This window comes from Megachile rotundata, chromosome 14 (genome assembly GCF_050947335.1).
Source record: "Megachile rotundata isolate GNS110a chromosome 14, iyMegRotu1, whole genome shotgun sequence".
Lineage (NCBI taxonomy): Eukaryota > Metazoa > Arthropoda > Insecta > Hymenoptera > Megachilidae > Megachile > Megachile rotundata.
The window spans coordinates 5,881,544-5,898,031 of record NC_134996.1 but is presented as its reverse complement, the minus strand read 5'-3'; the positions used below and the strand labels follow the sequence as shown (position 1 = coordinate 5,898,031).

At 32.0% G+C, this 16,488-nt stretch overlaps 1 protein-coding gene across 1 annotated transcript in view; it reads left to right on the top strand.

Annotated features, from left to right (window-relative positions):
- The first annotated feature begins 4,912 nt into the window (after positions 1 to 4,912).
- LOC100878213 (uncharacterized) overlaps positions 4,913 to 16,488 on the top strand; it is a 140,116-nt gene continuing 128,540 nt past the window's right edge. Inside the window, exon 1 of the mRNA XM_012280609.2 lies at positions 4,913 to 5,311. Within this exon, the coding sequence (XP_012135999.1) occupies positions 5,197 to 5,311 (115 nt within the window). The 5' untranslated portion in view covers positions 4,913 to 5,196. The remainder of the gene's footprint in view (positions 5,312 to 16,488) is intronic.

Below are 16,488 nucleotides of genomic sequence, written 5' to 3'. Positions count from 1 at the left end.
AATTTATTATAATATAAAATATAAAAGATAAATACTATAATTAATAGCAAAATCCATCGCAAGTGGTCAATCATTCTTAAAATCATGGTACAACTACGTATCAAATATTTTACATTACAGTAAACTAAATATTCAATTATTTTCTTCCCACTCTTTTCCTAATATTCCAAATACATTTTTAAAGTTTTTAAATAAATATTTTGTCCTAAAAGAATCGCACCTCGTTCTCCTATATTTTTCCTTCTAAATCTTTTCGATTACACGAGTTTTAATACAAAAATAGAAAACCGATTTCACGTCCATCGAATCCAGAACGTGACATCGCAATCGCAATCGAAAGAAAGAATTCGAAAATTTCTCGCGCTTCGATCGAAAATTCGAGCTTTCTCGAAGGCAAAGCAGCAAATTGAAGGTGCTAAAGTAAAGCTGTGTAGAAATTGTTGGTTTCAAAAATGGCAAAAGAGTCACGTTCTCATCACAGACGCCACCCACGTCTCTGTTCTTAACGCTTCGTCGACTACACGTTTTCACTTTCTCGTGGCAGCGTTAACTAAAGAAAATTTTCGAATTACTTGCTTCGAGAAACTTAGAGCTCAACGTTTTTACAAATATTGCTTTCGTGGAAATCGCTCGTTCGTATAGCGTCGCCTCTATGGAAAGGATAATCAACCTAATTTTCCCTTCTTTTTCCACCATTTATTCTACTTTTTTTTTATCGGGGCCACATTTCATTCCCAAGGTGCCATATTATTTAGATAGAATCAAAACGTCGATATTTTTTATTTATTTTTAGAAGCATTTGAAATAATGTTGAATTTAAGTAGAAAGAGTCAACGTTTGACGATACATTACCAGTAATAATTTCTTGTGAAACTAATATGTATTATGAATGATATGTATTTGTGTATTATATGTTATGCAATTACTGAACAATTACTGAATAAGTTATATAATTTGTTGTCATTATTATTTGTATTTAATAATAATTAATAATGCATACATGAGGAATGAATTTAACAATGATTGTACAAATATTTTGTGGTATAATGAAATGTATTAAATAATACAATTTTTAAATGATTTCTGTAATTTTACTGTAGAAACAGTATTTAATGGGTAACGAAAGTGATTAAGGTCAACCATTCAACCTACAAATTAGTGGTGTTTACGCAGTGGGACTTTGGAACTGTAGGATTTGAGAGTTTGGGGTTTCAGAACTTCAAGATTGCAAAATTTTTTAACATTGAAATTTTCAGTAAAAATTTTAAGCTATAAATACTTAAGTTATGAATTTTTAAGTCATGAATATATGAAGCCTTGAATCTGTGATAGTTTGAACGTTTCGAATCGTAAATAGATTTTTGAAATTTGTGAATCTTGTGGATTTTTGAAATTTAACAAAAGTTTTGGAACTTTGAAACTTCAGAACTTTGAGACTGTAAAATTTTTAAGCTATAGTGATCCTTTGAACTTTTCATTTTGAATGATCTTGGATGATCTTTGAAATTTGCATATTTTTAATTTCTGAAACTTCGAAATTTTAAAATTTTTAAACTCTAATCTTATACAAACTAAAATTATAAAATGATCAATTACTGAAACTGAGAAGCGTCAAGAATACCGAAACATCTACCTCTTCCATTAGTACACATAATTTATATCTGTCAACGAGGTTCTATTCTGAATAACAATTGAAATAGCTCTAATTATTTGATCAATATCCTTTGCGAATGGCAATTCACAGCGGATTTCGTAAAATATAGTAAATCGAAGTAAATGAAGTGGCGATAACGTGTGTCTGTGCCAAATAGAAATGTGTATAAATTCAGAGGTCACAGGTGTCTGTGCGAAACATGAACGCGAACGTTAAAAGGTTAAATCGAATTCTTTAGTTGGTATTCAGCGGAGCGACGGTCTAGAAAAACGCATTTCAAGTTTCATAGTGGAATATTCCATTATGTTATTTGTCGCAACAGCGTCTAGATGTACAGAACACTTTGTCGGTAAAAATCGTTATTGTGAAAAGTTGATAGAAAATAAAAGGCGTCGTCGACAAGTGCAGTTAACTTATTTGAGTACGAATAATCAATTTAAAGGAGGAGGAAAGCACGGAACAATAAACATGAAAGTGGTGCCACTTTTCGAGTATAAGACAACAGAAATATGAATTCAACTCAATAAAGATGAAACAGCCAAATAATGCAATCTTTTCGCATAAGATTTTATATAATTTAACAATATATCATTTTATATATTAAAATATTACCTCATTATGATATTAGTGGTAGTACTATCAAAACGGTCATTTAACCTGTTTACAAATTTCTTATTCTAAATTATACAATTTAGTCAATTTAGTCAATTTAATCAATTTAATCAACTTGATCAATTTAATCAATTTGATCAATTTAATCAATTTAATCAATGTAAGTTACTTCTTTTGAAATCAATATTAATTTTTAATTAAAACAAAGAATTAATGTGTATTTTCAATTATTTTTAATCGTTTGTTTAATTTTCTATTTTATTTGCAATTTCAAATGATGTGTGTATTAAATGTTAGTGTCAAAAAGTTACAGAGGTAGAAAACGAATAACAGAAAATTTATTGATACAACATTCGTGACAATAATGGCTCAGAAATTTATAAACAAATAGTGCATATCTAATACAAAATGTATGCATATACACATATCTACAAAAATTAATTAAATATGCAGTAGTTTATATATCGCTTTGTGAAAGTACAATGAAACTTTTTATAATATTACATAAAAATCTATTACACAAGAACAATGAACAGTGTCCGTGATTTACAAAAATTTGTTGCATAAGTACTTTTCCTAATTTTATAAAATTATGGAACGAAAGTAGAAAGAATGACAATGAAGTTGTTAAACAAGTTCATAAAACTTCAGTAACAAGAAGCACATTTCGCTAAAAATGAATTGACTAGAAAATGTAGCATTAACGGAAAACTGACTCTTAACGGTTTAGGACTACTTTGTGGAAGCGAACCGATTGGACATTCTGAAAATGTACAAGTAGGGCGAGGATTGAATCCACAGGAAAGTGGATTTTAGTGTTACTCTAAAGAAGACGCTAAAAAACGGTTAAAAAGATGCATTAGAGAATGGTAATTTATATGTTAATGAAAGGAAATCAGGAATTCCGCGAATAGCGAGAGTTTTGTCGAAAAATAAAATCACTTAACGTATCTGAAACGAGTTTCCTCTTAAAGGGAAGAATTCTGCGAATCTCGGTTCTTTGTTAAAACAGAAATTATATTATATTGAAACTCATTTACATACAAAAATTCTGAGAAAGAAATTTTTAAGGTTATTTCTCGTTTAAAAAATTCTTACGAAATTCTCAGTTCCTCACGTTTCTTATATTATTAAATCCCCGGAGTTTCTATGTATCGAAATATTCAGGTCCAACACCAAATTTCTGAGTTCCTTAATTTCTGTGTCTAATTCTATTTCTCTATATTCTAAATTTTCTTGGTCACTAAATTTCTGAATCATCAAATTGCTAGGTTATCAAATTTCTGTACCCACAATCCCTAGATCCCCAAATCACAGTCATCTAATTCTGAGGACTACATATTTCTAAGTTTTTCAATCCCTAGATCTTCAAATTCCTATATCCACTTTCTAGATTTCTAAACTCTTTGAGTGCCTGGTTTCTAGATTCCCATATCCCCAAATCCAAAAATCTTAGTCCCTAGGCCTTTAAACACCTGTGTCCTTGATCTCCTGGATACTCAAATTCCTAGGTTCTCTAGCTTTTCAAATTCCTAGACCAAATTTCTAGATTTCCATATACGTAAATCCTAAATTCCCTAGATCACCATACAGCTATATCCTTAAAGTCGGAACCACCCTGTAGATCCTCAAATTTCTATATCGCTAATTTTTTAGGATTTACAATTCTCAGATCGCCAAGTACCGAGATGCCCATATTTCAAATCCAAAATTCTTAATATCCCTAGCTCTCCAAATGTTGCCAAATTCCAAGATCACCAAATTCTTAGATTTCCATATGCGTAGGTCCTCAAATTCCTAGATCTTCATATATTTGTATCCTTAAACTCAGAACCCCTACTATCCCTATATCCTCAAATTCCAATACCGTCAAATTTCTAGTTTACCAAACTCCCACATCGCCAAGTTCCTAGATTCCCATCACAGGAAGATCTTCAAATCCTTACATCCACAAATACCTATGTCTTCAAACTCCGGACCCTACGAATCCCTAGAGTCTCAGCTTCCGATATTCTCAAATTTCCATCTCCTCAAACTCCCAAACCGCCAGCTTCCTAAATACCCGTATGTAAACCCTCATGTCTTCAAATCCATAATTCCTCCCCAAATTCAAAATCTTCAAAAATCTAAAATAGCTTCTTTCTTCCATAAGTTCATATGGAACATATCCATATGTAGAAGTGAGATTTGTTCTGGACTGTACAGCACACCCTAAATAACGATGAAGAATCAGCGAACCTTGAAATTCAACGTCTCCCCGAAGGAACTTAACATTCACGCAGCTGGTCCGGCATGTGGCGTACATCCCACTCGGGGATATCGATATTGAAACGTAAAAAAGATTCAATCAGTCGCGAAGTTTCATCGCCAATCAATCACCCCTTCCCCCCCGGCGCATAAAGCTACCACCCGTCGCGGATAGCATCCAGCTTTAGGACGCGGAAAGCTCTCTAGCGCGCGCAGCCCGCACTGGCACGGCCGATCGCCGCGACGACGACGACGCTAAAATGGCCGAAGGGGCAAAACGGGGCGACCAGTCGAGGGGAGGGGGCAAAGAAGAGAACGAGGCGACACGGGGGTGGGAACAGGGGTAGGGAGAAACGAGCTTTCGGGTTGCAACGACCGAGTCGACGCACTGGAAGCTCTGCGTGCTTGCGGCGGGAGCCTCAGTAGCCGCTTGTACGTCGACCGGAAGAGCTCTTCTTCGCGTCACGTCGTCCTGAGGACGCGCCATCGACCGATAGATCGACCGATCGCCAAATTGTTCGTCCCTTGTGCGCGTGTGGGTGTCAGTGTTTTTTTTTCCTTTCGGGAACTTAAACGTTCGAGTGTCACCGGTTAATGGATAATAAGGGAACAGGTGCGAACCATCAGCCAGACAGGAAGTGACGAGATGAACACCGAGTGATCTTGTGAACGGCCGCGCGCGAATGTGTGATCGAAAGAACAGAAACGTGGACGTCATGAGAGGTGTCAGAAGATTTCGGGGAAACCAGCTTACCCCGTCCGCGACCGTTTTTCTCATCCTCGCCGTGTTTGTGAGCGGTAAGAAATCGCCGCGCGGCGCCGAGTTAACGGTGATACCGTGCGAGCCATTTACAACCCTTTAGAAGGCATGTGTGTCGGCGTCGCGACGTCGATTTTCTTCCGGGGGGATACGTGAATTATAGCCACCGTCAGTTTATGGATAGTTGATGACCGCGGCCAGATTCGGCTGCGGGCAGATACCAAGTGCGAACGAGTTTTAAGATGATGGAAATAAAGGAATGTTGCTTTTCTACAGTTGAATTTTAGGGATTTTTTGATGATCATTTTACTCTGGCAGGTTTTGATTTGTAGGAAGTTGCGAACGAATTGTTCTATACATTTTTTAGGTTCTGGTGTTTATGCTCGGAGTGAAAATGGGTGACATAGTTTGAGAGTGTTCTCGTATGAATAGTAACTGGTCTTTGATCGATATCAAGGATTTTTCACCAATTTTCTATGCGGGGAACTATTTCGTACTGGTTATTATTTGATGTAGATCTGATTACAAACCCCTTCGTACATCCTTCATCATGTAGTTCACATATTGAGTTCATTTGAGATGGATCATTTTGCTACAATAAGCGCAATCAGTATCTACTTATTTGATTCAAAGTTGATTAAAAATCGCTATCAAGAATTCTTCACCAACCATCGTATGTCACATTCATATCATTTCGAAAGTCATACGTAATTATTTGTTTAAAAATGGCTCTCTTTGTCGTCAACCTTCATGTTTACTATAATATGAATTCGTGAGGAAATTATTAGTCGGCTGCAGCAACCGGAGTTATCAGTGAGGATAACTGGAGTTATTAGATAATTAGTATAGTTAACTATATGACCTTAGATTAAAGGTTGCAATCAAACATTTTTCAATGACCTTCACATACCTGTCACATCGCATATGAAGTCTACATACACTTCATCTGGAGGCACTAGTCAGAGCTAAATCAAATTTATTTAAAACATAACTGATTAAAGATCATTATCTTGAATTCTTCGACCTTCAACCTTGTGTTGGAATAAATTGAAATCTAAAGAAACCATCATTCCACTGCAATAATTAATCACACAAACCCGTTGCGTTGATATATGATCAAATGTCGCTGTCAAAGATTCTACGTCAAGCTTCATCTACTTTATCGTATATCAACTGCAGAATCATTCAATCAAGTACTTCGTCATTTCGCAGTGATAGTCATCGATAACTTATGTAATTGATAGTACACATCCTTTTCTTCGACAACGTTTTGTACTTCATTATGTCACAAAGAGGATATTCTGATAATTGCAGTCATCAATAAACTTGGTTAGTAGCTAGGGATCGATAATCAAGAATTCTCCATCAACCTTCATATATTTCATCTTGTATCAAGTTCGCAAGAAAATCTTCATTTCGTTACTGTGCTCAGGAATGCAAACTTATTTGATTGATAGTTGATCAGAAGGTCGCTGTATTGGTTTCTTCATTAATCTTCATCTTGTACTTCATCATGTACGAAGTTCAAATTATTGCTTTACATTAATTGCGGTAATGAAGACCTGTGTAGTTGATAACTGAAAAATCATTATCTACATTATCTTGTTTGTCAAATACTTTAAGTATTTACAGCAAAATACTTCATCATTCGGTCGCAGCAATTGCTACCGACAGCATGATCAAATGTCGCTTTTAAGGATTCTTCATCAATGTTGATCGTCGAGCAATAAGTTCAGAAAAAAGTCATAATTTCGTTGGGAAGTCTGTTATTGAGACTCTTTCAGTCATTTATTGATGAAAGGTTTTTGTCAAGCATTCTTCATCAACTTTCACATACCTCGTACATCGAGTTCGCAAGAAGATACTTTATTTGCTTTTTACTTAATAACATATTTGAATATAATTGATCGAAAGTGATGATGGAAGATTTTTCATGGAGCTTTTACTTCGTCATATATCTACAACAAAATACTTTGTGACACAACTGTCCATCATCGATATGAAAGTATTCGATTATTGAATCATCCACAATTTGTTATCCTGAATTCTTCAATCCTCATCTTTTCCATAATATTGTCAATTTGAGAAGACTGCCATTTCGTTACATTAGTAGCAATTGATCCGATTAATGGATTTATAATTGTTTTCAGATAATTTAAAGTTATTTGATTGGAAATTGACCAAGAATCTGAGTTTCTTCATCAAACATCGTATACCTCGTGTATCGAGTTCATAAACGATCACTTCACCGTTTCGTTGCCGTTGAAATTTATTTCATTGATACTGTATCAAAACGTCGTTATATTCGGTTCTTCATCAATCTCATAGATTGTGGTATACCGAATTTACAAAATAACGATTCCTATTTATGAAGAATTGAAAATCTTTTTTCCTTTCTTGCGCAGTCTTCATATAGTTCGTCGTATGGCATCTTGCTGCTGACAATCAAATCAACCATACTTGACTGATCGAAAATTATCTGGGATCCTTCAGCAACCTAAATTATTTTAATATACACCAAACTCATATCTTGATTTCGTTAAAATAGTTCCATCAGTTATAATATAGTAATCTTGTTTGGTAATTGATCAGAAATTCTCTTGAATTCTTCATGAATATCTTCCTCGCATATTTCGTGATGTGTGAAGTTTAGAAGGAAACTTCGTTATTTCTTTGTAATGCAGTTATACAGATTTAATTGATTGATGATTGATTAAAAATCACTGTTTTGGATTTAACATCTACATTCATCGAATGCTTGCTTATGCAGCAAGAGCATAAATGAAAACTGCTTTTTGCTATAATAAGTGTAGTGAGACAAATTTATTTGATTGATAAGTGATCAATCACTATCAAGAATTCTTTAACAACCGACTTGTATTTCTTCGTACATTGAGATGAAATCCTCACTTTGTTACAGTAATCACAGTCATCGGTAGAAACTTATCGATAACTAATTGATAACTAATCAGAAATTATCTCTAATTCTTCGCCATACTCATTACTTCATTGGATACCGAATTTTATAAGAAAATTATTAATTGTGACAGGTCGTGCACCAATAGTTACAATTATTTTGGCCAGTGACTTATCACGTATCGCTATCTTATTTTCTTTCGTAAGTTCCTTCCCTGAAATTTCATTCTGTATCAAGTTCAAAAGATCCATCATTTCGTCACAATAACCAAATTATTTTAGTCAGCAACTCATAAAAAATTGTTGTTTTAGATTTCTCAATATCTTCGCTTATTTCACATCCGCCATTTTGTTGCAGTAACCGCAGTCATGAGTATTTGACTGATAAATTACCAAAAATCATTGTGGATTTGGTGATTAAAATCTATTCAATTCTTCATTTATTTTCATCTTGTCTATGCTCATATACCAAGTTCAGATATGTAACCTAACCTAAGTTACTGATACAAGTTTATTTCATTGATAAGTCATCGGAAGTTATCACTTCGAATTATCAAGCTTTATCTACTTACTTACATATCAAGCAGAAATGATAACCATTCCGTTATAGTGATTTTAAACATCAATAGATACTTATTTGATTGATAATTGATCAAATATTATTTTGAATTTTTCATCTACTTTCATCATGTACTTGCCTATATGTCAAACTCAGATGAAAACCATAGTAGTTGCAGCAATTGTGGTCATTGTTACATAGCTATGTGATCGATAAGTCATCGAAAATTATAATTTCGAATTCACCATGAATCTTCATCATGTACTTGATTATCAAGTACGAATGACAGCCATACTGCCGTGCTAATCGTCCTCATGAATACAAATTTATTTGAGTTATAAGTGTTATCAAGGTTTCTTTAACAAACGTCATAATCTTCTTCACGTACCAAGTTCTCAAGAAAATCATCATTTCGTTACAATAATCGAACTCGTAAATAAAAACCTATACATTTAATAAGTGATCAGAATTCTCTATCAAGGTTTCTTCGACAACCGTCACATTCTTCTTCATATGTCAAGTTGTTAAAAAATCATCATTTAGTTACGGTAATCGAATTCATAAATAAAAACCTATACAATTAATAAGTGATCAGATATCTCTACCAAGGTTTCTTCAACAACCGTCACATTCTTCTTCATATGTCAAGTTGTTAAAAAATCATCATCAAAAACTTATTTGGTCCATAACCAATAAAATATTATTTTAATAAATATTATATTCGTCCTTTATATCGAATTCACAAGGAAGTTCATAATACGTACTCCATTGTGTATCCAATTTTCAAGACAGTTCATTGCACATCGAATTCCCAACAAAATTCATTATATTCTTATATAAAATTCCCAAGAAAATTATATACTTTATTGTATATCGAATTTTCAAGAAAATTATTTCGTGATAGTCGTAACAATAGTCGTTCGTAACAAATAAAAAATTTCTTTCATTCTTCATCAACAACGTTGGTATTCGTCATTCACCAATAATCATCATAAACCAAATCATTGCAGTAGTCACTTTCGTTGGTAATCAATAAACAATCATTGTTTTCTTCTTCATCAATAACATTGGTATTTATCATTTACCAATAATCGTCACAAACCAAGTCATTGCAGTAATCACTTTCGTTGATAATCAATAAACAATCATTATTTTCTATTCTTCATCAATAACATTACTATTCATCATATACCAATAATACTCGTCATAAAATACATCACAGTAATTAAAAACTCCCAATTGAATTAATTCAACTTTCATCCTGCAATTTATAAGTCCCCGAAATTCATTCTCGGATCAGCTGGCAAATCGAAAAAAATATTCCTGAAATATATTTTACATCAAACACTGAAAAGAATTTATTATTTACTATGAAATGTGTTCGCATCGATAAGGGAGGTGCAATTGTGAACAGTTCACCGATTGAATTATTTGTATCCGTTCTAAAACGGTGGTCCATAATTTATCAAATTTTATCGCGCAAATGTGAATATATTCGAGCATAAAATTTTATATTTTCGACGCATAAAATTTTTACGGTGGTATTGAAACAGTTACTGCGCTTTTACAGTCACCGATACGACACAAAAAACGAGACTTATGCGAAATAAATATATTACAAAAGAACCGAACGCAATCTCGCAAATTGGAATATTCCCATTATTTCTGAAGTTCCTGTACAGTGCTATATTCCGCAGAATATTCGATACAGTTTCGAAGGTGTCTGCGTTCCATTACGTTTCGAAAGCCTTCATTCGCATTTATTTCGCGCGCTTTTCGAAAAGCGACGTTTTCGATCTTCGAGGCAGTTCATCTTAACGCGGAAGTTTCCAGGATGGAAAAATCGGTGCACAAAGTGGTGTATAACAGTGTTTCGAGTACACGTAACTCCGTGGATTCAGGTGAAAGAGAAACAATGGAGACGCAGAAATATCTTGGCGCATTATTTGATTTCGCGAGAAGCTTACGTGCACTCCGCGGAACTTGAAGCAACGCCCGTCAGATGTCCGTAGTTTCCGAGGGTGTAGAGAGATCACGGCAGATGAAGAACAGGGGTTTCTATTTCGAGTTCGACGGCACGTCGCGATTCCGTTCTTTCGCATCCGACCGGCGAAATAGGATTAAAATAGTTTTTGCACCACGATATCGAGACGAGAATTCCGGCCTGAGGGGAAAACGAATCACGTACCGCTCATACGTGGTTAGATTCCGACGCGACAAAAAGCTCCGGGCTTATTTTCAACATCTCGAAAGGGATGCCAGATCGAATTTTTTCAACGATGGACGTGTGATTGGATCGTTGCTGTATTCAATTTATTTACGAAAATTTCAAGAAATTCCTAAGATGTTCAAATTAGAAAATTGAAAACTTGACGATCTTCAAGTTTATTTCTATAGTGACTTTACCCACCCAATATACAGTCAAAAATTCACATGAGGGTTTAAAGAAAAAGCTTCGAATTTATTTGAGGCATTTATTTCAAACTTAAAATCAAATTTTAATCTTTGAATTTATTTTAACCGCTTGGAAAATAATAATTCTACATTTCTAAACAGTCTTTGAATTATTAATTACATTTTGATGAAATTATAAAAAACTATTATTTGAAATACGTAGTGATTTTTATGTGACAACAGCTTTTAGCTAAATTATCATTTGATATGATAGAAGAAATTTATTTTTACTGTTTCGATGCCAGATTGGATATTTTGAATGACGGATGTGTGATAATATCATTGCTGTTTTCAATTTATTACAGAAAATGTCCAGAGATTGCCAATATTTTTATATTAAGAGATTGAATATTTGTTTGTCGATTTAGAAATGACTTTAAACTCGTTCTGTATTGAATTTGTTCTTCCAGTTCTTTGTAATTGAAATTGATCAAAGTAAAAGAAGAATTTCTGACATTAGAAACATGAACAATATTTTTGCATTTTGATCAAATAACAAAAATTTAATTACAATTTAATATGTATTTTATATGGTAATCATGATGTTTTAGGAGTTTTTTTTAACATCTTGAATGATTGAAAGAATTAAAATTGAAAAAACAATGATTCAGTGCGTCAGTCGTTAAAAAGTTTCCCGAGTGAAACTCTTAACAATCGACTCACATCATTGTTTCGCTAAATATATTCGTGCAAATTTGAAAAGATTGGACGTAGTTAAAATTAGGAGATTGAAAACTTGCTCTCGGATGTGAAAAAGCGTCTTTCTGAACGATTCGAAAGAGTGGTGCTTGTTTCGTATAAATAGAACTGTACATGACAATTTGAAGAAAAAACCTCAAGAAGCTTTGAATTCGTTTTAAACGCTTTGAAAAGAATGTTCCATAAAAATTTCTGAATAACCAGCAGATGAAAGGATCTTTGCCTTATTATTTATATTTTGAAAAGGTCAATCGAAAAATTTTGTGCGATTCATATAAATTGATTTTTATGTGACAATCATGAGCTCGGTTGTGCTAATCTCAGACGTAGTAAAGGACTTTGAATTTATTTCAATTTTATTTATTTTATTGAAAGAATACATGACTTTTTAACGACTGATACGTGAAAGAATCATTACTGTAATTTATTTGCGAGAATAAAAATTTATTAAGTATTTGTTGAATCTACTTGTGAAAATAAAAATTTATTATTTATTTCTTTAATTTATTTGTAAGAAATTGATTTTCATAATTAGAACATGGAAAATTTGCTTTTTAATGTGAAAAGAGGTTCACTTTTTTAAATAATTTGAAAAGATTGTGCTCGTATTGTACACGATTTATAAAAAATTTACAAGTTTTATTTTACAAAAGGGGTTTCGTAAAAATTTTTGAATGCCCATTGAAAGGATCATTATCGTGTATTTTTTGGCACAATTGAGAAAAGTTTTAATTGTAACCTGTAATGAAAGGTGATTTCTATGAATTTGCATTAATCTGACACGAAAGACTAAAATTTTTATTTCGAAAGTTCGAAGTTTATAACAATTTACCTGCGAAAAGTTGCTTTATTAAATTTATTTCTAATGGTTTAAACAAATTAGACAAAATAGGAGGATTAAAAATTTGTTCGTCGAACAGCTTTGAACTCTAAGCGATTTGAAAGGACGGTTCAAATTTGAATGAATAAAATTGCGCATAGCGATTTGAAGTATAAAATGACTTTTATGTAATGGTCTCTAAAGAGATGCTCGAAATCCTTGAATGAGCATCATTACCTCGTTGCATTCAATTTTATGAATTTGAAGAAAGAGAATTTCGTATTTTGATTTAAAATATTGCGTTAATTTACAACTCGATATTTGTTCGTATTTAATTTTGACATTTCAAAGAGATCAATTTCTTTTAACAACTGACGCAGAAAAATTGTTTCATCGAACCTTTGTATTTGAAAGTTTTGTACATCGAATTAAACGTAAATAACTTATTCGATGTACAAAAGCATCAAACATTTCTGCATAATTTGAAAAGACTGCTCTTGTAGTGCATTTTATTTATAAAAATCTGTTAAAATAGGATCGATGAAAAATCTGTTGAAAAGGCTTCGTAGAAATTTAATCATTTTTACAGAAATCTTTGAATGACCAGTAGATCAAAGAACCATTGAAACTATTGTACGAACAGTTTAGCAAAATTAAAAAAGACCAGTGAAATTATTGAATTTTTTTAATTAAAAAAACTGTAAACATCTGACTTTGAAAGTTTGTAATATTTGAAATTTGTAAATTTAAAAACTTTTAGATTTAACAACTTGTACATCTAAAAATTTGTTAATTTATAAATTTGTGTATTTTTGTATTTCTGAATTTTTTACATCCTGATTTTCTAAACTTTTAAATTTCTAAGCTTTCAAATTTCTAAATTTTTAAATTTCTAACTTTCTATCTTTCTAAATATTTAAATGTCTAAACTTCTACATTTCTAAGCTTTTAAATTTCCAAATTTCTAAACTTGTAACTTTCTATCTTTCTAAATTTCTAAATATTTAAATTCCAAAAATCGAAAGTTTGTACCTTTCAAATTCGAAAATTTATTAATCTGCAGATCTATAAATTTATTATACTCAAGAATTGCAAACGCATTAATTTCCCAATCTCTCAATATAAATTTATAAATTCATAATTTCGAAAACCCTAAGTTCCTAAATCGAGTAACCTCTCCACGTGAAAATTTATAAATTATACAATTTGCAACAGACTAAAAATTTGAAGAATTAAAAACTTGAATCTCAGTATCATTTATGAAAAAAAGTATAAATAAGTAAACGAATTGTTACTACACGAAATTCATTCTTAAAGCTTTAAAAAGATTGAAGTACAAAAAATTGCAATTGAAATTAAAAGAGAAACAACACAAAAGATTTTAAATCTTGACTCAACATTTTTGTTCTTAAAAATAGTACTTAAAGTTTTTACCTCACCATCATTGTTCCATTGCGTTCATTTCCACAAAATGGAGGAACAGACTTTTACGTTTCGCTTTAAAGTATGAAGTAACTTTTACATGGATGTTGAAATTAAAGAATAACTTACATAATTTCTTGCTGGCAGTCTTTACAATCTCGACCGACGGAAGTCGTACTAGTTACTTTTAATTTATTTCCGCAAACCTTTACGTTCAATTAATAGAATTAAGCAGCGAATGAGAAGATAGATTTAGTGGACAAAATTACCTCTCTAGATCGAAGTGTACAAGCAAATTTATTTATTAGTCTGAAATTAATTTACAAGCCTTCCTTTGCTGATTTCGTCCTTTGAACTAGTAATCACACCGTTGCAGCTTTTTCAAGTAACATAATTTAACAAAGTTAATTTAATCTATTATTGCATTTTTCAATAAAATTAATAAACTCTTATTACCCTTTCAGAGTGATATTAAAAAATATTGTTAATTTTAAATTACAGCGTAAAAGTTCTGAAACGGATTTATTAAACCTATGTTGTTAAAATTTCGATAAATAAATCCCCTACGTAATTAAAATTTTTTGAAAACGTTTTCAAAACTAATATGCAAGTACTACTTTGATAGAATTTTTGCGAAATATCTACTCTTTCTCTCGAATAAATTTCCTGTGAAATTGAACTGACGTTATGAAAATTTTGTATTTCAAATTCTAAATATGTCACAGAAAATTCAGCGTAAAATGGAATTTCAATATGTTCATTTTCATCGGATTTTACCATTGTTTCGCACAATTCTACGCATTGCTCCAACTTTTTAATTTAATCAAAATGGAATTCGATTTAATCGCGATTGAAACGTGATATACGAAGTGAACTAACAGTAGTCGCAATAAGCGGAATTTGCATGCAAGTTTGCAACATGTTGTTAACGAGTAGCGTACGTTAAATGATTACAGTAAATTATTCAGATTGAAGTGGATTATGGGACAGTTAGGTTTGATGCGCGTTTTATTCAGCTAACGGTGTACCGAAGTTTTATCTTAATTCTTGGACAGAAACCGATTCGAATACGTAGATTCTCACAATTGCGTCGTATAACTGGTTCCATCCTTCGAGTCGCCCCATTTACTTCGCAAGAATTTTTTTCAAGGATATCTGCTCATCTCGCATTCACAAGAATGTACCATTTATTTTTGCGATGTTCTACTCTCCAATGAAGAGGAATCTTTGTATCTTTGAAAGGCTTTTAGTGTGCGATTGAACTTGCATATTGAAGATAAAGAAACCTAATTTTTGAGGTTGATGTCGAATTATTCTCATTCATTATTTCATTATTCTCGGAAAAAAACTTGAGGACATGCCATCGTTCAGCTATTTTGGAAAGTTAACATTCGGTACAATATTAACTAGATAAATGACAAGATCTCTATACCCATATCTTTTTCAATTTTAAACATGAAAATAATTCTTAAAATATTTTACAAACATAACATTTGGCACTGTATTAATTGCATAAGTATCAAGATTTCTAAATTGCAATTTTTTAAAATTCTAGACATGTGAAATAATCTCATTGTTATTTTAGAAAGTTTGATAGAATATTAACTAGATAAGTGTCAAGATCTCTATACCTACATATGTCTTTTTCAATTTTAAACATGAAAGTAATTCTTAAAATATTTTACAAACATAACATTTGGCACTGTATTAATTACATAAATATCAAGATTTCTAAATTGAAATTTTTTTAAATTCTAGACATGTGAAATAATCGCATTGTTATTTTAGAAAGTTTGATACAACATTGACTGTATAAGTGTCAATATTTCTATACTCATGTTTTTATAAATTCTAAACACGTAATATAATTTTTGTGTCATTTTACAAACTTTACGTTAGGTACAGTAATTGTGTATGTATAAAAATTTCTGAAGTTATTTTTGTTAAATTGTAAACATGAAAATTTTGGTTAGTATGTAATACAATAATTGGATAAATATAATTGTTTCTAAATACGTTTTTAATTCTAAACGAACTTCAGGGAATATTAATTTCAACGATACTGGTTAATAATTTCTGACCCTCGAAATCCTTTAAAAGTATTACCTGGAACCTGGGTTATCTCACAGAGCTGGGATTTACTTTAACCCTTTGAATACTCTGCCATTCATGTGAGCTTTAGACACACATTAAGTTGACTTTGCATATTTTTCTACGGAATTATTTCATAAGTTTTTAAAGCCTTTAAGGATTTGGTACGAGGTACGTCAAAAGATTACGAATTCGGTTCCTAACCTAATATAATATGATTAGTAACGACAGCATCAAACTTCAAAATTTCAAAC